Source organism: Pseudophryne corroboree, chromosome 5, assembly GCF_028390025.1.
Source record: "Pseudophryne corroboree isolate aPseCor3 chromosome 5, aPseCor3.hap2, whole genome shotgun sequence".
Taxonomy (NCBI): Eukaryota; Metazoa; Chordata; class Amphibia; order Anura; family Myobatrachidae; genus Pseudophryne; species Pseudophryne corroboree.
The window spans coordinates 249,777,915-249,799,253 of record NC_086448.1 but is presented as its reverse complement, the minus strand read 5'-3'; the positions used below and the strand labels follow the sequence as shown (position 1 = coordinate 249,799,253).

Here is a 21,339-nt window from a genome sequence, read left to right as displayed (position 1 = left end):
GTACCTACCTCTGTGTCGTCATTAAGTATACTATCCATCTACATTCTATACCTGTGGTGCATTTTAGTTTTGCAGTTTGCTGACACAGTGACCACCAGTATGTATAGCAGTACGATACGGAAGGCCACTGCTGTACCTACCTCTGTGTCGTCAAGTATACTAATCATCCATACCTGTGGTGCATTTCAGTTTTGCACAGTTTGCTGACCACCAGTATATAATATATAGCATTACGGTACAGTAGGCCACTGCTGTACCTACCTCTGTGTCGTCAAGTATACTAGCTTAGTCACACAGCGACCTTGGTGCGCCTCTTTTTTTCTTTGCATCATGTGCTAGTTGGGGGACAATTTTTTTGACGTGCCATCCTGCCTGACACTGCAGTGCCACTCCTAGATGGGCCAGGTGTTTGTGTCAGCCACTTGGGTCGCTTAGCTTAGTCACACAGCTACCTCATTGCGCCTCTTTTTTTCTTTGCATCATGTGCTGTTTGGGGACTATTTTTTTTAATCTGCCATCCTGTCTGACACTGCAGTGCCACTACTAGATGGGCCAGGTGTTTGTGTCGGCCACTTGGGTCGCTTAGCTTAGTCACACAGCTACCTCATTGCGCCTCTTTTTTTCTTTGCATCATGTGCTGTTTGGGGACAATTTTTTTGAAGTGCCATCCTGTCTGACACTGCAGTGCCACTCCTAGATGGGCCAGGTGTTTGTGTCGGCCACTTGTGTCGCTTAGCTTAGACACACAGCGACCTTGGTGCGCCTCTTTTTTTCTTTGCATCATGTGCTGTTTGGGGACTATTTTTTTGAAGTGCCATCCTGCCTGACACTGCAGTGCCACTCCTAGATGGGCCAGGTGTTTGTGTCGGCCACTTGTGTCGCTTAGCTTAGCCATCCAGCGACCTCGGTGCAAATTTTAGGACTAAAAATAATATTGTGAGGTGTTCAGAATAGACTGGAAAGGAGTGGAAATTATGGTTATTGTGGTTAATAATACTATGGGATCAAAATGACCCCCAAATTCTATGATTTAAGCTGTTTTTTAGGGTTTTTTGAAAAAAACACCCGAATCCAAAACACACCCGAATCCGACAAAAAATTTTCGGTGAGGTTTTGCCAAAACGCGTCCGAATCCAAAACACGGCCGCGGAACCGAATCCAAAACCAAAACACAAAACCCGAAAAATGTCCGGTGCACATCACTACTTTCTAGTCCTTAGAAATTAATCCTATTTCTCTTCCACAGGTTTCACGGAGTAGCCCTCCCAAGGCCAAAGTACCCTCTCCATTGTAAAGTGATGCTACAGTCCCCCCTCTACCATGACAGCCTACTTATGATGTGGACCTCCCCCACGCCATGTTACAAAGAGACCCTTCAGGTGAGATGCTGGGATCCAACTTCCCTGATGTCAGTGTTACCTGTGTGTTGCTGCCTGCAGCTGCTCTTCTTCTTTTTCAGGTGGGATGTCATCTTTTGAAATACCTCGTAACTATTACTATTTTTCTCTTCCGCAGGTTTCACGGAGGATCCCTTCAAGTACCCACTCCGGTGTAAAGTGATGCTAAAGCTCCCCCCCCCCCCCCTCAACCATGATGGCCTAATTGTGATGTGGACCTCCCCCATCGCCATGTTACAAAGAGACCCTTCAGGTGAGATGCAGGGACCCAACCTCCCTCTTGTCGGTGTAACCTGTGTTTGTGCAATGTTACTGGTACCTGTTGTTCTTTTTCAGGATGGATGACATGCTTTTATAGTTCTTAGAAATTAATCCTATTTCTCTTCCACAGGTTTCACGGAGTAGCCCTCCCAATGCCAAAGTAACCTCTCTGGTGTAAAGTGATGCTACAGTCCCCTCTACCATGACGGCCTACTTGCGATGTGGACCTCCCCCACCGCCATGTTACAAAGAGACCCTTCAGGTGAGATGCTGGGATCCAACCTCCCTGATGTCAGTGTTACCTGTGTGTTGTTGCCTGCAGCTGCTCTTCTTTTTCAGGTGGGATGTCATCTTTTAAAGTACCTTGTAACTATTACTATTTTTCTCTTCCACAGGTTTCATGGAGTATCCCTTCAAGTACTCCGGTGTAAAGTGATACTAAAGTCCCCCCTCAACCATGATGGCCTACTTGTGATGTGGACCTTCCCGCCACTGCCATGTTACAAGGCGACCCTACAGATAAGATGCTGGACCCCAACCACCCTGATGTCAGTGTTACCTGTGTGTTGTTGTCTGCAGCTGAACTTCTTGTTTTTAAGGTGGGATGCCACGCTGTGAAGTATCTTTCAACTAATACTATTTTCCTCTCTTCCACAGGTTTTCCATGGTATGTACTTACATGACCTTGATCATCAAAGTGGACAGTGGAGCTAAGACCCTCCCCCCCAGCTACCATGTCGGACTACCTTAAGACCTTTAATACCCCCACATCCCTTAAACGTCCTATTGTAAATTACATTTACTATATTTTAAAGAAAAAACACAAATTTAATGTAACATTTTATTGAAGAAAATTAAACAGTTGTATTTTGTATTGTTCATAAAAAATAAATTGTAATAAAATAAAAAAAGAAGTGTTTGTTCTTCTTCATAAATTCCTTGTTCTTGTGGAGATCTCTGGAAAAAAATAGAAAAGCAGATTTAAGTAAAGGACACTGTAATGATGTCACGTTCACATTCCTTTTCCAAGAACATTTGTGGAACCACACAGACCAGAGCCGGCCTTAGCTATAGGCAGGCTAGGCATTTGCCTAGGGCATTCAAGCATGTCTAGGGGCATCCAAGCATGTCCCTGCAGCATCTCATGCTGAGAGGGACAGTCCGCAAACTAACTGTTACTTTCCAAATGTATTCAATCAGTACTTGTATACACTGCTGTTTACATTTGTCAAAAAAATGCACACTGTGCCTTAAACTTCCTCTGACATGCTTGAATGCCCCTGACTTGTGAGACCTCAGACAGACAGCAGAAGCCCAGTAAATGCAATTCCTGGACCTGTGACATTTTTACTGACTATATAAGGTTATTACTGGATGGCTTCTATAACACATGTGTATTTTGGAAGACTGTGTCACATAAACCTGACATCACCTATACTGCTTGTGCACATGGGGGAGGGGGACCCTGCTATCCTGTGTCCCTTATCCCTGTGCAAACCCCAGGTGTCTGCAGGGACATAACATGGGCAGTGTTCTCCCCACACTTTATTTCCTAGTCAGTCCATACCGTAAAATTTCCCTGCCACCCAGCACTGTAACGTGGTCAGTAAGTTGCGTTGTGCTATTTCTATATGAAACATCAGTGCAGCGTGACTTTTGGACACATCAGACTGGAGGGCAGAGCATTTAGCTCCCACAGTATAAAGTAAAGGGCATGCAGTAACAGACACCAGCAAACACACTGAATAGTGAAGAGAATGGACAGTTTCTACATGTTTGATACTGATCTTTTTGTATAACCAGCAAGTGTGGCAGTATCTGTGGCAGTATATGTGTATTATGGGCATTACTAATGTGGGGCATATGTGAAAGGTGCATTACTGTGTGGCATTATGTGTATTATGGGCATTACTAATGTGGGGCATGTGTGTAAGGTTCCTTTGCTGTGTGGAATTATATGTATTATGGTCATTACTGTGTGGCATTGTGCAGAGTTGAACTGGCCCACAGGGTAACCCCTCGGTGGGCCCCACTACCTGAGCGTTGCAGATACAGATGCAGAACTAGCGGCTGAGCTAGGGGGCACCAGACAAAATTTTGCCTAGGGCATCAAATTGGCTAGGGCCGGCTCTGACACAGACCAGCAAAAACTAATTGCTGGACTGTGTGGTTGTCCAAGTGCAGGCGGGCCAAAGTGAAAGAGTCGTGGTGTCAGTAGTCTGTACTTTGCCATGCCTGCACTTGTGGAACCACACAAAACCCATTGCTGGACTGCCACGCCTGCACTTGTGGAACCAGGCAAAACCCATTGCTGGACTGTGTGGTTCCCCAAGTACAGGCGGGCCAAAGTGGAAGAGTCGTGGTGTCAGTAGTCTGCGCTTTGCCACGCCTGCACTTGTGGAACCACACAGTCCAGCAAACCCATTGCTGGACTGTGTGGTTCCCCAAGTACAGGCGGGCCAAAGTGGAAGAGTCGTGGTGTCAGTAGTCTGCGCTTTGCCACGCCTGCACTTGTGGAACCACACAGTCCAGCAAACCCATTGCTGGACTGTGTGGTTCCCCAAGTGCAGGCGGGCCAAAGTGGAAGAGTCATGGTGTCAGTAGTCTGCACTTTGCCACGCCTGCACTGGTGGAACCACACAGTCCAGCAAACCCATTGCTGGACTGTGGTTTCCCAAGTGCAGGCGGGCCAAAGTGGAAGAGTCGTGGTGTCAGTTGTCTGCACTTTGACACGCCTGCACTTGTGGAACCACACAGTCCAGCCTAACCCATTGCTGGACTGTGGTTCCCCATGTGCAGGCAGGCCAAAGTGGAAGAGTCGTGGTGTCAGTAGTCTGCACTTTGCACACCTGCACTTTTGGAACCACACAGTCCAGCAATGGGTTTGGCTGGACAGTGTGGTTCCCCCAGTGCAGCCGGGAGAAGGTTTGTGAAAGTGTGTGTATAGTAAAACATGGCATTACTCACCTTTTTAAGCACAACACGAACAATGCTGTCCATGCCTCTTTGTCAGCCATCCCTATGAAGAATTTAAAAAAATAATAGTGAATGCTCACGCAACACAAAAGTGAATGCTTAATTTACACAACTTTTAAACCTAAGGTGTGTTTAAAAAAAATGTGGTATCAGATATTGCTCTTTGGCCCATCATATATGTAACCACAAGGAGGTTTCATGAGTTACCACACTCATACATGCCCGCGCGTGTATGCATAGACAAAGCTCCTTGGTAGTACCCGGTAGGGGGTGGGGCTGGGAGAATACATATTAAATTAAAACAATACAAAGAAAAAAACAAACTAATGGGAGGGAGGAAAGGGGAAGCAGGAAAATTAACATTTGAAATAATGAAAAAATATGACCGCGCTATTGTGTGTGGGGGCTGTCCTGATCGTCCTCCTCCTGTTGTGGCGACGGTGTCCTTGGCGACTGTTGAGTACATTGTAGTGGCCTTGGTGGCCGCGCTGGTGTAGATGTTGAGGCCGGTGTTGGTGGTGGAGGTATCTGGTAGATGGGGTACATCCTTGTATACCCTTGGTACTGCTGTGACTGTCCATACCAGGTTTGTGGTGGAGCAAGGGCAGGAGGCTTCAGTGTGGCTTGTGGTGGCAGATGAGGTGGTTGACCAGCATGTTGTTGAGCTGGCTCTGGGAGTTTGTCGTAGATCATCTGGAGTGTCGTTGCGATGATCTGTGCGCTGGCTGCGGAATGTCGGTGACTTTCCGACATGTTGTGAATGCTGTGCGACTGGCATGCATTGTTCTCCACCAGCCGGTTGATGGATGTGACCAGAACGCGAAGGATGTCCACAGTCTCCCTGTAATCTTCTTGCCTGGTCTTTCTGATTTCAGCTGTGCTCTCGGCCATGGCCTTTTGCATTTCAACCATACTGGTGGCCATCTTCTCCATTGACTTCTTAATGGCCAGTCTGGTGTTTATGACATCCCGAAAACTCTCCTGGTGGTCCTGCATCTCTGTTGCCAGGTTGTTTACCCTCTGAATCCTTGAGGGATCCTGCCCTTGCTGAACGTCTGCTACCAATTGCATTTGTGCAGCTGCAAAGAAAAGTAGAAATAAATTAGAATACACTTATACCTACATATGTTTTAAGGTTCACAAACTTCCTTTTAAAAAAAAAAAAAAGTTTGTTTTATCTAATTACTTACACAGGGATGTAGAAACTGCGGGCTGCTGCACAACCACCTCGTCGTCCGACTCTTCCTGTAACAGATCCGGCCTGAAGTAGGGACCAATCCATGATGCGAATCCGCTGATGGTCTGTGGCACCTCTGTTTGCAAAAGTACACACAAAAAAACATAAGTTAGTAAACAACAGAAAATGGTGACCAAAAAAACAATGGATTCATATATTAACCTTCTGCATCCTGTGGTGCCGCTGCTCCTGGAGCTTCTCTGGGCCTCAAATCTGGAGACTTTTCTTGAGTATGGATGTATGCATCAGCACGCCTGTCATCATCAAACCCTAGAAATGTCTCATCGGTTAACCCTGTCGACTCAAACAGGTCAGGTGATGGGTCCACAAGGGTGATTTCTGCTTGAGGCTCTTGGGTCACAGTCTCTGAGCTCCTGGAGGATTGATCATGAGCTGGGGATGCCCTGCGTGCAGGTGATGTACTGCGTACTTTTGAATTTTGGCACACAGGTGCTGGTCTGGGCGCTGATGATGTCCGGCACGCAGGTGATGGTCTGCGCGCTGGTGATGGTCTGCGCGCTGGTGATGGTCTGCGCGCAGGTGAAGTCCGGCGCGCTGGTGATGTTCTGCGCACTGGTGATGTCCGGCGCGCAGGTGATGTTCTGCGCGCTGGTGATGTCCTGCGCGCAGCCGATGTCCTCTGGGCAGGCGTGTCTAGGGGAAAGAACAAACACATTAGCAAAGAAAATAAATAATAGTTTAGTACAACTCATTTAAATGTATTCTTAGCATCACGCCTCGTTTTGGACTGCTGGGCTCCTGCTGTCTTCCGTCTTCTGGGTGGTTCTTCCTCCTCTTGAAAGCCAGCAGGACGGGTGGAGTCCACACCTCCTTGAACTCCTTGGACCATGACAGGGTTCATGTGCCTTTTTATAACTTCCTCCCAGGGCAGCCACTTGAAATTGAGAGCCGGACCACCTCCGGTTGCTGTCTCATGTCGGCTCTGAATCCCCATCTTTTTCTTCTGTAGGTATCCCTGGGAGTGTGTCAGTGTCCCTGGCAGTGCACAAAGATACCTGTAGGTGTGCCTTGGGGTGTGTCGGTGTGCCTGGAGTGCGCAAACTAGCCCATGGGTGTGTCAAGTTGGATGCTATTGTGGCTGCAGGCACTGAAAGTAATTACCTGTCTTAGCCTTTTCTTTCTCTTTCTACTTTGTTGGTCCCTTGATGACCTCGGCTGATCGCTAGATGCCTGTTTGTCCATCTCCTCCTCCTGGGTTGGGGCCCACTCCTCGTTGCTGTCCAGAAATTCTTCTGAGGAGTGGGGGAGGGGGGACTCGGGGCGCTGGACATTCCTGTTGTAAAAAGATAAAAAAATTTTTTTACATATGTACCCAAAAAAACACAATCAAACACCCCAAAAATAAAACCACGCTCCCCACATTACATAATTCATAAAAAAAAAAACACTAAAGCCATCCATGCGCCCAAACAGGTCATGCTGCTAGTAAACCAGTGCTCAAGCATGACCAAAAACACATATTAGCACAAAAAAAAATGAAAAACCACACCCAAAAGGCCAGTAAATGCACCCCTGCACCCCACCATGTCATGCTGCTAGTAAACCAGTGCTCAAGCATGACCAAAAACACATTAGCACATAAAAAAAGATAAAAAACCACACTCAAGCCCAAAAGGGCAGTAAATGCACTCCAACATGTCATGCTGCTAGTAAACCAGTGCTCAAGCATGACCAAAAACACATTAGCACATAAAAAACATGAAAAACCACGCCCAAACCCAAAAGAGCAGTAAATGAACCCCAACGTGTCATGCTGCTAGTAAACCAGTGCTCAAGCATGACCAAAAACACATTAGCACAAAAATAAACAGGAAAAAACCATGCCCAAACAACCCAAAAGGCCAGTAAATAAATACACCCCAACATGTCATGCTGCTGGTAAACTAGTGCTCAAGCATGACCAAAAACACATGAGAACAAAAATAAACCGGAAAAACCACGCCCAAACAACCCAAAAGGCCAGTAAATACACCCCAACATGTCATGCTGCTAGTAAACCAGTGCTCAAGCATGACCAAAAACACATTAGCAAAAAAAAACAGGAAAAAGCACACCCAAACAACCCAAAAGGTCAGTAAATACACCCCAACATGTCATGCTGCTAGTAAACCAGTGTTCAAGCATGACCAAAAGCACATTAGCAAAAAAAACACGAAAAACCATGCCCAAACATCCCAAAAGGCCAGTAAATGCACCCCAACATGTCATGCTGCTAGTTAACCAGTGCTGAAGCATTACAAAAAACATACATTAGCACATAAAAAAAACATGAAAAACTACACCCAAACACAAAATTCCACTGAAGCCATGCAGCAATAAAAGCAAGACCTTAATACACACCTGTACACATATTTAGACATACCCCAAACACACAGAAGCACCTCATGTACAACCCCCCCACCACCCCAACATTACATGCTGCACTCATACCTCATACAAAACAGTAGCCAAGCACTCAAAACAACACCCATACACTACACAAACACCTACATAAAACGCCATACACATGTTGTACTTACCTAAAAATGTTGAATTCGCTCCAAAAACGACTCCTCCGAGGTGGCTGAAGGTCTTCTGTCCACCCTGGATGAAAGTCTGCTGGGTGTGTGAACGATACCACAGCAAGCAAAGCCAAATTGATCACTCTGCAGCTCCTCACTCCGCTCTGCGGGTTCACAAAATGGCTGCTAAGCACGCAGCAAACAAGCCCATTTATATGATCCCAAACGGCGGGAAGTCGAATCCAGGCCGCCCACTATTCGACGATTGGTCCGTTTTCGACCGGAGGCGTGTCGAATCCATTTTGTATTGAATTTGTCGAATTCAGGGCACCGGGTGGAGGGTTCGACTGTTGAATGCTATCGAATCTGAAAACTGTCGAAACCACTGCGGGATTCGACACCAATTGAATATACCCGTAAGACTATTGTAAAAAATAAAAATAAAGTAGAAACATAAAAGTGTAACGTAAAAAATTCCTATGTCACACAGAACATTGGGACTAGCTGTATTTTAGGAAAACAAATTTAACAACTGAAATTAATGGAGGTGGTAGTGCCAAGTTGCCTTTGAAGTTGTGATCCTTTTTTTCTTTCCACCATTTCAGGTGTACCTTCAAATCTGCAATAATAGGTGCAGAGTGATTGTCCTTTGAACATGGACTGGAACCTAATGGGCCCTACACACTGGCCGACATGACTGCACGATATGGATGATCTCGTTCATTACTGAACGAGATAACGTTCATATTGTGCAGTGTGGAGGCTCCAGCGATGAATGATGCACGGCCCCGCGCTCGTTCATCGCTGGTCCCCCGTCGGCTGTACATGCAGGCCAATATGGACGATCTCGTCCATATTTGCCTGCACTTCAATGCAGCCGGGTGACGGGGGAGTGAAGAAACTTCACTTCCCCCGTCACTGCCCCCCCCCTCCTGCCGGGTCGCCCGTCGGCCGTATCCGCCGTTGGGCAGCTCGGCGGCGGATCGACCAGTGTGTAGGGCCTATTAGTATTCCCCTTGGAATGCACTTGACAGAGGGACAGACACATAGGGGTAAATTTACTAAGAATCGTATTTTCCCGTTTGAGGTCAAAGTTCAATCACGAAAGACATCGAAAGTGTAAATATGCAACTTTTTGAATTGATTACGACTAATTTACTAATCTGCCGTATTCTGCATTTTCGGTTTTTCCGATGTCGATGTCATTCGTTTTTTTAGGCAGTGTTTTACGTGAGTGACTTGTAAAACACTGCCGACTTTAATACAATGAATCTCGGCCGGATCTGAGAGATCCGTGCAGGGCTTCATTGTGCACCTTGTAAAAAAAAAAAATGTTTAAACTTAAAAAAAAAATTGCGTGGGGTCCCCCCTCCTAAGCCAAACCAGCCTCGGGCTTTGAGCTGGTCCTGGTTGCAAAAATATGGGGGAAAAATTGACAGGGGTTCCCCCATATTTAAGCAACCAGCACCGGGCTCTGCGCCTGGTCCTGGTTCCAAAAATACAGGGGACAAAAAGCGTAGGGGTCCCCCGTATTTTTGAAACCAGCACCGGGCTCCACTAGCTGGACAGATAATGTCACAGCCGGGGGTCACTTTTATACAGCGCCCTGCGGCCGTGGCATTAAATACCCAACTAGTCACCCCTGGCCGGGGTACCCTGGAGTGGGAACCCCTTCAATCAAGGGGTCCCCCCCTCCAGCCACCCAAGGGCCAGGGGTGAAGCCCGAGGCTGTCCCCCCCATCCAATGGGCTGCGGATGGAGGGCTGATAGTCTTTGTTGAAAGTTATGAATATTGTTTTTTGTAGCAGTACTACAAGTCCCAGCAAGCCTCCCCCGCAAGCTGGTACTTGGAGAACCACAAGTACCAGCATGCGGCGGAAAACCGGGCCTGCTGGTACCTGTAGTACTACTACTAAAAAAATACCCCAATAAAGACATAACACACACACCTTGAAAGTATAACTTTAATGCATACATACACACCACCATATACACATACTTACCTTATGTTCACACGAGGGTCGGTCCTCTTTTCCATGTAGAATCCATGGTGTACCTGTTGAAAAAATTCTACTCACCAAATCCAGTGTAGAGGGCTCCTCGGGTAATCCATTTGTAATCAACGTACTTGTAAAAATAAAAGAACGGACACCCGACCACGAACTGAAAGGGGCCCCATGTTTTCACATGGGACCCCTTTCACCGAATGCCAGAAACCCCCTCTGACTTATGTCTAAGAGGGTTTCCTCAGCCAATCAGGGAGCGCCACGTTGTGGCACCCTCCTGATCGGCTGTGTGCTCCTGTACTGTCTGACAGGTGGCACACGGTAGTGTTACAATGTAGCGCCTATGCGCTCCATTGTAACCAATGGTGGGAACTTTGTGGTCAGCGGGTGACCGAAAGTAACCTCACCGCTGACCACAAAGTAACCCCTGTCAATTTTTTCCCCATATTTTTGCAACCAGGGCCGGCTCAAAGAGCCCGAGGCTGGTTTGGTTTAGGAGGGGGGACCCCACGCAATTTATTTTTTAAAAAATAAAACATTTCCCACCCCTTACCACTAAAAAACATGCACGGATCTCATGGATCCGTGCATGCCTATACAAACACGGGATAAAAAAGCAGGTCTGTTTTTTTTTAGCACTTTTTCACGATTTGTATTTCATCACGGCAGTGTTTGGCTATTGTCGGCAGTGTTTGTGTTTTGCACTTTTTAGTAAATTCCCGATTTCTACCAAATTGCAGGCGTATTTGACCGATGGTGTATTGATTCGTGATTTTTTCCTAGAACTTCCAAATTATTACGAATGCCCTCATCACTGCCGTGATTTTTGCTTAGTAAATTACCGAGATGACACTTTGAAGAAAAAACGGCATCTCGGTCAAAATCGGGACCTTAGTAAATATACCCCAAAGTGGCCTTTGCACAGCTAACACAAGTCTGCTTTGTAGATGGAATTTGCATATTTTAGCACTGTTAATACTCCCTAGCTGTAATGACACACACAGGTGGGTTTCTGAGTAACCAGAGACCCTCCCTGACAGACATAAGGGCAGGAGCATACTATTAAGCCCCTCCCCTCATGGCAAAAGTCACCATAATGCACTGGTCAGTGGGTAGGGGGTGGAGTCAATATAAAATTATCCCATTACAATTGAGTCTTATTTGCCCTGCCCCCTTCTGATTGACCCAGAAATCCCATCCCTATCTACAACCCACAGCTGCAAGGTAAGAGAGAATGAGTGAGTGTGTGTGTGTGTGTGTGTGTGTGTGTGTGTGTGTGTGTGTGTGTTTGTAATGTACGTCTGACATATACATGTGTGTATATACTGTATGTATGTATATATGTGCAACACCCACAATTCCGGTGCCGAAACTTAACAAATTGTGGGGCGCTAAAATAAATCAGGTTCGGGTGATCAGAGCGGCAGACCTGCTTTACCCCTCAGACACAATGACAACACAACGGTACAGGATCCAATTCCATTTTATTATTGAAAGTTAAAGGTAACAGTGACAGGAAGGAACCTAGAGATAAGTTGGCGTCTTTACCAGCATAGTTTTGTGTTGCCAGCAGTAGCACTATACAGGTGAATTGCGGGAACAGGTAGCAAGCGGGTGTCGTCTTTAATAGTACAGTCTTGTGTTGCCAGCAGTAGCACTATACAGGTAAATTGCTGGAACAGGTAGCAAGCGGGTGTCGTCTTTAATAGCACACAGGTATTCTAGCTTTGGAAGACACTGCTGGGCAGAGCTTGCATAAGACAGTCACTTATAACCTGCCTTTGAAGTAACAATAAGCACACAGGTATTCTAGCTTTGGAAGACACTGCTGGGCGGAGCTTGCATAAGACAGTCACTTATAACCCGCCTTTGAAGTAACAAGGAGAGAGAATTGACTGCATAGGAAAGGAAAGAGTTAAACATCCTGTGAGGGGTGGACCTAGCTGTGAGGAAAGTACAGCCTTTGGAAAAAGGGGAGGGTTAATATATATAGGGAATGCTAGGCCCAGCCTGGTCTCTCTTGCTGGTGATTTGCCTTGGGGTGAGTGCTGCATAGCAGAGTCTCCCCAATTAATTGGCTGTGTGATTTTATTCAATTGGTTGTCCAGCTTTTCCTCTGCATTCCCTACACTGATCCCCATGGCTGCTTCCCGCCCTCGCCGTTCCGCCGGGACCCCGGCCCGTTACCGCTCATCGGGTGGTGGGTCCGGGCCCGAGGACGGCCTGGCCGGCCTGGGGGACGGCGTCCCATCCCCTGGGGCCTTCACGGGCTCTGGCAGGGGGACGGAGCGGCGTAAGCGGTCAGCCTTGCCGCTGGGGGCCGGGCCGGTTTCGCCGGCCGGGCGCAGGCGGCGGGGAGGGCCGGGGGTGCAGTCAGGACGCCCGGAGGTGGACGGGCAGCAGCCCTCCCCTCCGAGCGCGGTGTACGAAGCCTCAGTGGCGGGCGCGCGCATGCGCGCCGCGGTGGGCGCCCGTCGTTGGAACAGGAGCCGACTCCAGGCTCTCCCCCCTCGTCGAGGCCGCGAAGCAGTGCCGGGCGAGGGGGGGTGAATAGGCGGGAGGCGGCGGTTAGCCGGACAAGGCCCGTCGCGGGGCCTCGTCCGACAGAGGCACAGGGGGATGCGGCTCGGAGCTGGATGGCGGGAAGAGGCGGGGCGCGCTCGTCACAGGCGGCGCCGTTCGCGCACGTGTGCTCGCAGCGGCGCCGCTGGTCTCCCTATCTCCCCAGCTCACTCCCCAGCAGCCGGAGTCCGGCGGGGAGCGGGGGAGGAGGAGGGACAGAGAGTGGGTCAGGGGCAGCAGAGCTGCTCAGGACAGGGATGAGTCACAACGCGGCGCCCTTCCAGCGGGCGGAGGGAGCTCCGGCCTGCGGGAGGAGGGCGCGCGCGGCGGGATGGAGAGCGACGGCAGCGCTGGCTCCGACGGGCAGTCCCACGGAGTAAGCAGTGTTTGGTGGGGGAACGGGCCGCCGGCGTTCAGGGGCCCTGCCCATTCCCCACCGGGGCAGTCCGGGCGCAGGTCGTCGAGGCCCCAGTCTGCAACTGTCGGGCGTCGGGCGAGCAGGCGTGCGCCCGCACCGGCTGGGGAACCCACGGGGGGCGACGCTGCGTTTTGGGGTGGGCTGGACCCCTCCGGTACATTGGCGTCGGCCCTGGCCACGGTGGTGGCGGCGTTGGGGCCGCTGGCCGCTTCCCCGGGGGTGGCAAGCAGTTCCGGCGCGCATGCGGTGACAGGCGGGTCCGGTGCGCGGGCGGTTTCGGCGGTGCAGAGAGTTTCTCGCGCCTGCCGGGAGCTCGGGGCGGCCGCGGCGCAGCTGGATCATTGTGCCGGGCGGGTCGAGCGGGGGCGCGTAGAGAGGACGCCTCCCCCCCAGGGTGCTGGGCATGCGCCGCGATTGTTGTCTGGGTCTTTCTCTCAGTCTTTTTCTGCAGGGGATCGCGGAGACGTGGAGATGGTGGGGAGCGAGGATGAGGAGGTTGCGTTTGCCACGCCGGAGGATTCTAGGTCCGAGCAGTCGGCGACATCAGGTGAGTCGGAGCAGTCGGGGTCGGGCTCAAGTTCGCGCAGCTCGTCCTCGTCTTCTTCTCTGTCGTCGCGGGCGTCCGAAGTCAGTAGTACGACTAAAGCGAAAAAGCGCGCGACAAAATTCGCCAAGAGGGCGGCGGGCCGGCAAGAGAGACGTAAGAGGCGGAGGCGGCTTAGCAAGGACGCTCGCAGGGCCAAGAAGCGCCGCGACCTACCTGGTGTAGTCCACTGCGATTACACTGCAGTGATGCGGGGATTGAGGGACAGCTGCAGTAGGAAAATATGCAGGGGGGATTACGTGGATATGTTCGTCTTGATGAAGGACGCAAAGAAGGACTATAAGTCGGCGTCAGCCAAGAAGGGCATCGGGGCCGAGGCTTTCCGTACCTTCGATAACTGGCTGGCCGGTTTTTGTGTCTTCGCGGCTTGTTACCTGGAAGACAGGCCGGACGAGCATATGAACGTCATTCGTTACCTGCATTTAATCCACGACATGCAGCGCACATCGTCGGGCGTAGAATGGCGGATGTACGACGAGAAATTCCGGGAAAAGCAGGACTGCTTGCAAGTGATAGACTTCGGCTGCAAGGACGTCGAAGTCTGGCTACAGGTCACCCGGGCTTCTCAACAGGCTAGGGAGCCCCGGATTCCGGGGGTGGACGGGCACCGCGCAGGGTCGTCCGCCCAAGGGACCGGCGCGGACGGTGGATCGGGCAAGGCAGGTAGGTCGGCCGTCCGCGGAGGGGGGCAGGCCATAGCAAAAGGGAAATGCTTCGCGTTTAACAATGCGACCTGTTCTTTCGGCAAGCAGTGTCGGTTTCGACATTTGTGCTTGCAATGCGGCGGCTCCCACCCAGCCTCTACCTGCTTTAAAGGCAGTCGCCAGGGTGCCCGGGGTAAGCAAAATTACCCAAGACCTGGCACAAGCGGGAGCGCTCCGCAGAGCTCCAACGCCAATTCGTTTGGATACAATGGGCAACTGGTTGAGGTGGTATCCAAATAGGGCGGACGCGCAGTTTTTGTTTGACGGTTTTAGTTTTGGTTTTCGCTTGCCCGTTGCTAGCAAGGTTTCGATCCGGGCCCAACGGAATCTCCAGTCTGCTCGTTCCTTGCCGTCGGTTCTGCGGGAGAAAGTGGATAAGGAGGTTAGGCTGGGTAGGATGGAGGGGCCATTTACCTCACCCCCGGTGGATGACTTGGTCATCTCCCCAGTGGGGGTGGTTCCCAAGAAGACTCCAGGTGCTTTTAGGCTCATTCAGCATCTTTGTTACCCGTCGGGGTCGTCGGTCAACGACGCGATACCGCCGGCTCATTGCTCGGTGTTGTATCAGTCGTTTGACGAGGCGCTAGAGCTGGTCAGTAGTTACGGGCCTGGGGCTCTTATGGCTAAGATAGATGTGGAATCCGCATTTCGGTTGCTGCCGTTGCATCCGGACTCATTCTATTTTATGGGTTTTCGGATTGGATCGGAGTATTTAATCGACAAGTGTTTGCCGATGGGATGTTCCGTGTCCTGCTCGTTTTTCGAACGGTTTAGCACATTCCTACATTGGTGCGTGGAGTCTTCGTCAGGGGGTCACGGGGTCGCCCATTACCTCGATGACTTCCTGTGTGTGGGTCCGGCAAATTCACCACGGTGCGGCGACTTGCTGTTCAGCATCCGAGCTCTGTTTTTTCACTTCGGCGTTCCCGTGGCCGAGGATAAAACAGAGGGGCCGGTCTCCTGTTTGTCATTTTTGGGGACAGAAATCGACACAGTGGCGGGATCGTGTCGACTGCCTCAGGACAAGGTTGCGAAGCTCCACGAGGCTATCTGCCGGTTCGGAAGGTCGCGCAAGGTCACTCTGCGGCAGGCGCAGTCCTTGCTGGGCATGTTGAACTTTGCTTGTCGGGTAATCCCGATGGGCAGGGTTTTCTGCCGGAAGCTGGAAAGGGCGACTGCGGGTTGTGCCAGACCACATCATTTCGTGCGCTTGTCCTCCAAGATTCAGAGGGATTTGGCCGTGTGGGCCTCGTTCCTGGAGGACTTCAACGGGGTGTGTATATGGCAAGCCCCAGCGGTCGACAGCGCCGGGCTGCAGCTGTTTACTGACGCGGCGGGTTCCTCTGGGTTCGGTTGCTATCTGGAGGAATCTTGGTGTGCGGCCTCGTGGCCGGCGGAATGGCATCGCGAGGGTTTCACTAAGGACCTTTTGCTGCTGGAGCTTTTCCCCATTATTGTGGCGCTGGAGGTTTGGGGCGACCGGCTGGCTCATCGCAGCAACTTGTTTAGATGTGACAATCTGGGCGTGGTGCATGCGATAAATAACCAGAGGGCGAAGTCGCTGGTGGTCCTGAGGGTGCTGGGGCAGTTGCTGTTGACATGCCTGCGTAAGAATGTGTGGTTCCGCGCGCAGCATGTGCCTGGGCTGGAGAACGGAATTGCCGACGCATTGTCACGAGGGCAGTGGGAAAGGTTTTGTCTGTTGGCACCCGAGGCCGACGAGCACGGTTTTCATTGTCCCGGTTATGTCTGGCAGGTGATCGGGCCGGACTGGAGGGTCTAGCGATGTGGTCAGTCGCGCCGAACACGCTTAAGGCTTACGGGCAAGCTTGGAGCGAGTGGGAGGAGTTTGTTCGAGGACGAAGTGAACAAGGTAAGAGCGGGCATCGGATGATGCTTTCTTTTATTTGGCAGCTATATGTTACGGGTAGGTCCAGAGCGGTGGTTTCCCGGTACTTGGCTGGTATTTCGTTCTTTAGCAAAATCAGGGGCGTCCCTGACGTGACGAAGAGCGGGATTCTGCTGAAGGCGATGAAGGAATGGGCGCGCGTGGCGCCGACGCCGCCTAATAGGAGGTGGCCCATTGATGCGGCATTGCTTCCGGCTGTCATTAGGGCGGTTGGGGGTATCGCGTCGTCCATGTTTGAGTCGCTGCTGTTCAGTTTGGCGTTCTCAATGGCTTATCACGGTGCCTTTCGGGTTTGGGAGTTGGTGGCGCCTTCTAAGCGAGCAGATTCGTGCATGCTTCTCGAGGACGTGGTGGTGGGTGAGAGGTCCTTGCTGTGCAGATTGCGTCGCTCTAAGACAGACCAAGTTGGTAGAGGTCGCTGGGTCACCTTGGTTCCGGCACTCGAGGAGAGCATTTGCCCAGTGAGGTTGGCAGTGCAATATGCGGCAGTACGGCCCGATGGTCGGGGGTCATGGCTGCTGCATTATGACGGTCTGCCGGTGACGAAATATCAGTTTCGTTGGATGCTGGGTCGCTGTCTGGCGAGCTTGGGCCTTCCACCCGCTGCTTTCGGGACGCATTCCTTCCGCATCGGGGCTGCGACGTCGGCTGCGTCGGCAGGGTTTTCCGTGGCTGAAATCCAGGCGGTGGGGTGATGGAAGTCGTCAAGTTACAGACGATATATTCGCCCCGTTGCATGAGATGTTGGCTTGCATGGGGTTTTGTTTAGTTGTAGTTGTTATAAGTCATGTTGTACAGTTCAGTACGTTCTGGTGTTGTGCGTCTGTTTGTCTTCCCCCTTTTTATCCTACTCAGAGATTAGCCCACTCGCCGCTGCTGGCAGCGGGGGTCTGGAGTTCTTTTGCGATTTTTTGCCTGACTTGACGGACTGAATTCTAATCCACAATTCGGCTGATCAGTTCTAATCAAAGTCCCTCAGCAGGTTTTTACGCTTTCACCTCCAGCTGAGTTCTTACATGTTTCTCCCATTTTATACCCCCCCTCCCCCCTACCACCCCCCCCCCCCCATTTAATTTTTATTTTTAATTTTAATCTTCCATTTGTGTGTTTATGTTCTGCTTCAAATTGGCTGGAAGCTTGTGCAGATCGGCTAGGCCGTGACTTCTGCAGTAAACGAAAACTCAATTTTTTCTTTTGGCAGATCCTTCAGGTTAATGCGTTTGATAACAATGGTATAGATTATTAGTAACCGATTTTACCCCCTTTCCTTCTCTTCAGGTTGGTTTGACGATGACTTGGCTATCTGGGTGGTTGGCCACTCTTATGTGTATTGGGCAGCCAGGTTTTTGGCCTCGGAGGGGGCACAGATGTTTCCTAGGGCTCAGGGAGTTCGTTGGCTCGGTTGGCGGGGGATGATGTGGAATGAGCTGAAGAGTAGACTAGTCAGTCAGGCCAGCGAGAATGGAGTCCCTAGGGTGCTGGTTGTCCATTTAGGTGGCAACGACCTGGGGAAGAGGACATCTTTGGAGCTGCGGTGGGCCATGATAAAGGATCTGGCCAGTGTGGCCGCAGCATGGACCAAGTGTGTCTTGGTGTTCTCGATGATGGTGCCAAGGTTGAGTTGGCGAGGTGTGGGGGATGGTCGCCTGATTGATGAGGCCAGGCAGAAGGTGAATGGGGCGGTGGCGAAGTGGGTGTTGTCCCACGGAGGCAAAGTGGTTCGCCACTCTAGGATTCGGTTCCGAGACAGTCACCTTTTTCGGCCTGATGGTGTGCATCTATCCAATGAGGGGATGATGCTTTTCCTGAAGGATCTGTTTCTAGTGTTGCAGGAGTTAGGTTGAGGTTATGGTGGCGGTGCGAAGACTCTGGGGAGGAGTCTTTCGCTGTTGGCGGAAAAGAACGGCAGGTTGTAGTTTGTATTGTTAGCTGTAGTGATTTACAGTTTGGTGTGGTTTAGGTGCACTCACCTCCATCGACTTTTAGGGCCGCTCGACCACCCGTCCGGGGGCAGCGGCAGGCACCCATCAGGGTGGGTAGTCACTGTGGGGGTTGAGTTGGGCACCTATTGCCGATTTTACAGTTTGTATTTAAATTAGGATAGTTTTGAATTTTAACGTTTTTAAGGTTAGCGTCAAGTCAATAGAGCCGTTCTTTTTTGTGCCACCATATGCCGGCTGAATCGGCATGTTAAACAAATTTTCATTTACAGGTTTGCTAATGGTTAGGGTACAATAAATAGCTAGCAATTTTTCAGCCAAATTCAAGTCTCCGTGTCATAATTTATTGGTATTTGAGGTATATGAATGCTTTACTTTGAATGAAGGGGTCCACCGAGTATCATTAGGATGTTTAGGAGAGAGAATTGACTGCATAGGAAAGGAAAGAGTTAAACATCCTGTGAGGGGTGGACCTAGCTGTGAGGAAAGTACAGCCTTTGGAAAAAGGGGAGGGTTAATATATATAGGGAATGCTAGGCCCAGCCTGGTCTCTCTTGCTGGTGATTTGCCTTCCCGCCCTCCCGCCCTGTTGGTAGAGGTTCTGGCACGGAGTGCCTTGGCGTTGAATTGTTGGCTGGTTTTATCGTTGGCTATTTATTGGCGGAAAAGAACGGCAGGTTGTAGTTTGTATTGTTAGCTGTAGTGATTTACAGTTTGGTGTGGTTTAGGTGCACTCACCTCCATCGACTTTTAGGGCCGCTCGACCACCCGTCCGGGGGCAGCGGCAGGCACCCATCAGAGTGGGTAGTCACTGTGGGGGTTGAGTTGGGCACCTATTACCGATTTTACAGTTTGTATTTAAATTAGGATAGTTTTGAATTTTAACGTTTTTAAGGTTAGCGTCAAGTCAATAGAGCCGTTCTTTTTTGTGCCACCATATGCCGGCTGAATCGGCATGTTAACCAAATTTTCATTTACAGGTTTGCTAATGGTTAGGGTACAATAAATAGCTAGCAATTTTTCTGCCAAATTCAAGTCTCCGTGTCATTATTTCTTGGTATTTGAGGTATATGAATGCTTTACTTTGAATGAAGGGGTCCACCGAGTATCATTAGGATGTTTATAAGCACAAGGTATTCTAGCTTTGGAAGACACTGCTGGGCGGAGCTTGCATAAGACAGTCACTTATAACCCGCCTATGAAGTAACAATAAGCACACAGGTATTCTAGCTTTGGAAGACACTGCAGGGCGGAGCTTGCATAAGACAGTCACTAATAACCCGCCTTTGAAGTAACAATGGCCCTCATTCCGAGTTGATCGCTCGCTAGCTGCCTTTAGCAGCATTGCACACGTTAGGCCGCCGCCCTCTGGGAGTGTATCTTAGTTTAGCAGAATTGCGAACGAAAGATTAGCAGTTCTGCTATTAAATATTTCCCTGCAGTTTCTGAGTAGCTCCAGACCTACTCCTCGATTGCGATCACTGCAGACTGTTTAGTTCCTGGTTTACGTCACAAACACGCCCTGCGTTTCTCCAGCCACTCCTGCGTTTTAGCCTGACACGCCTGCGTTTTTTAGCACACTCCCGGAAAACGCTCAGTTTCCGCCCAGAAACACCCACTTCCTGTCAATCACTCACCGATCAGCAGAGCGACTGAAAAGCGTTGCTCGGACCTGTGTAAAATTGCATAGTTTTGTGTGAAAATACTTTGCGCGTGAGCCCTGCGGCCCATACGCATGCGCAGAATCGCCCATTTTTAGCCTGATCGCTATTCTGCTAAAAACAGCAGCGAGCGAACAACTCGGAATGACCACCAATAATACCAGCATTTCCTATTAGCAGACAAATGCATGAACTTTGGCTATGACACTGCTGAGTGAAGCTTGCATAAATGAACAATAAGTACCAGCATTTCCTATTAGCAGACAAATGCATGAACCTTGGCTATGACACTGCTGAGTAGGGAGGACTACCCCAAAATCAATACCGTGGGTAATGGCTGAGGGCAGCTAAACCCCTATATTAATCTGATAGGGTTACCAACCAATACACAAGGGGGGTCTACCCCTATTGCTAGATCTCTTTAAGCAGAGTATGGGCAGCGTAAAGGGTTAAAAGGGAACCACAGATGCTGGGGTACTGTACAATGGTGGGTACTACTACCCCTTACTATGATGGATTACAGGGCACCAAAAAGAACTAATGAGAGGAGCTTACCCCCTTCTAACATTAATATGCGGGTGTGGAAATAAGGGGAGCCTACCCCCTTTTTAAATGTTTCCCCAATTGCAGAGCTTTTGCAGCGGAGGGCTTTAACAGGGCAGAGTCTGGCAGCGGAAGGGTTACTGGGTGCCACCTATGACTCGAGTCTGTCTTCGGCGCCACTCGGGATGCAATGCACTGCACCGGGGATGCGCCCTTGCAAGGAGGAGGCTGCCGCCCATACCCGCTCCGTCCGAGTTCCGCTGTCCTGTCTCAGACGCTTCTTCCAGCCACGCTGTCCTCCATCTCTTCAAGGGTCTTCTCCTTACCGCAGGCTCCGGTCCGCGCCGTCCTCTCCCAGTCACCAGGGGTCCTCACATTCGGGGTCGTCCTCCGCGATGCCTGCGCACCCAGTGTCCTCCAGGCGGGTCCCTCGACTTGGCGAAGCAGCTGCCAGGGAGTCCTCCAGGAGGCCGACACTACGCCCGCTCCTTTTCAGCTGGATACGCGCCGGACATCTTCGGCTGTCCCCGTGATCCTTTCTTCACCGGCAGGCAGCGGCGTGGATGGCTCATCCTCCCCAGGGGTCTCTGGTCCATCAG

The 21,339-nt window shown here is 50.5% G+C and overlaps 1 protein-coding gene across 2 annotated transcripts; it reads right to left on the bottom strand.

Annotated features, from left to right (window-relative positions):
• Positions 1-2,485: 2,485 nt before the first annotated feature.
• LOC134927574 (uncharacterized) lies at positions 2,486-21,062 on the bottom strand. Of its 2 annotated transcripts, XR_010177675.1 has the most exons (6): positions 20,982-21,062; positions 6,994-7,165; positions 6,034-6,525; positions 5,825-5,947; positions 4,626-5,713; positions 2,486-2,615 (listed from the first exon to the last, which is right to left on the bottom strand). XR_010177675.1 is itself a non-coding variant. In XM_063922240.1 (4 exons), the coding sequence occupies exons 1-3, from the start codon at positions 6,545-6,547 to the stop codon at positions 5,025-5,027; spliced, it is 1,326 nt and encodes a 441-aa protein (XP_063778310.1). In that variant the 5' UTR covers positions 6,548-6,960; the 3' UTR covers positions 2,486-2,615; positions 4,626-5,024. The 2 variants fall into 2 exon arrangements, 1 of the variants encoding a protein (XP_063778310.1); XM_063922240.1 differs by lacking the exons at positions 6,994-7,165; positions 20,982-21,062 and having other exon boundaries at positions 6,034-6,960.
• Between the last annotated feature and the right edge of the window lie 277 nt (positions 21,063-21,339).

Coding starts and splice junctions, on each gene's coding strand:
- LOC134927574 (XM_063922240.1), bottom strand. CDS start 6,547: ATGTGTTTGTTCTTTCCCCTAGACACGCCTGCCCAGAGGACATCGGCT. Junction 5,948..6,033: donor GGCACCACAGGATGCAGAAG/GTTAATATATGA, acceptor TTTTGCAAACAG/AGGTGCCACAGACCATCAGC. Junction 5,714..5,824: donor CGCAGTTTCTACATCCCTGT/GTAAGTAATTAG, acceptor TTTTCTTTGCAG/CTGCACAAATGCAATTGGTA.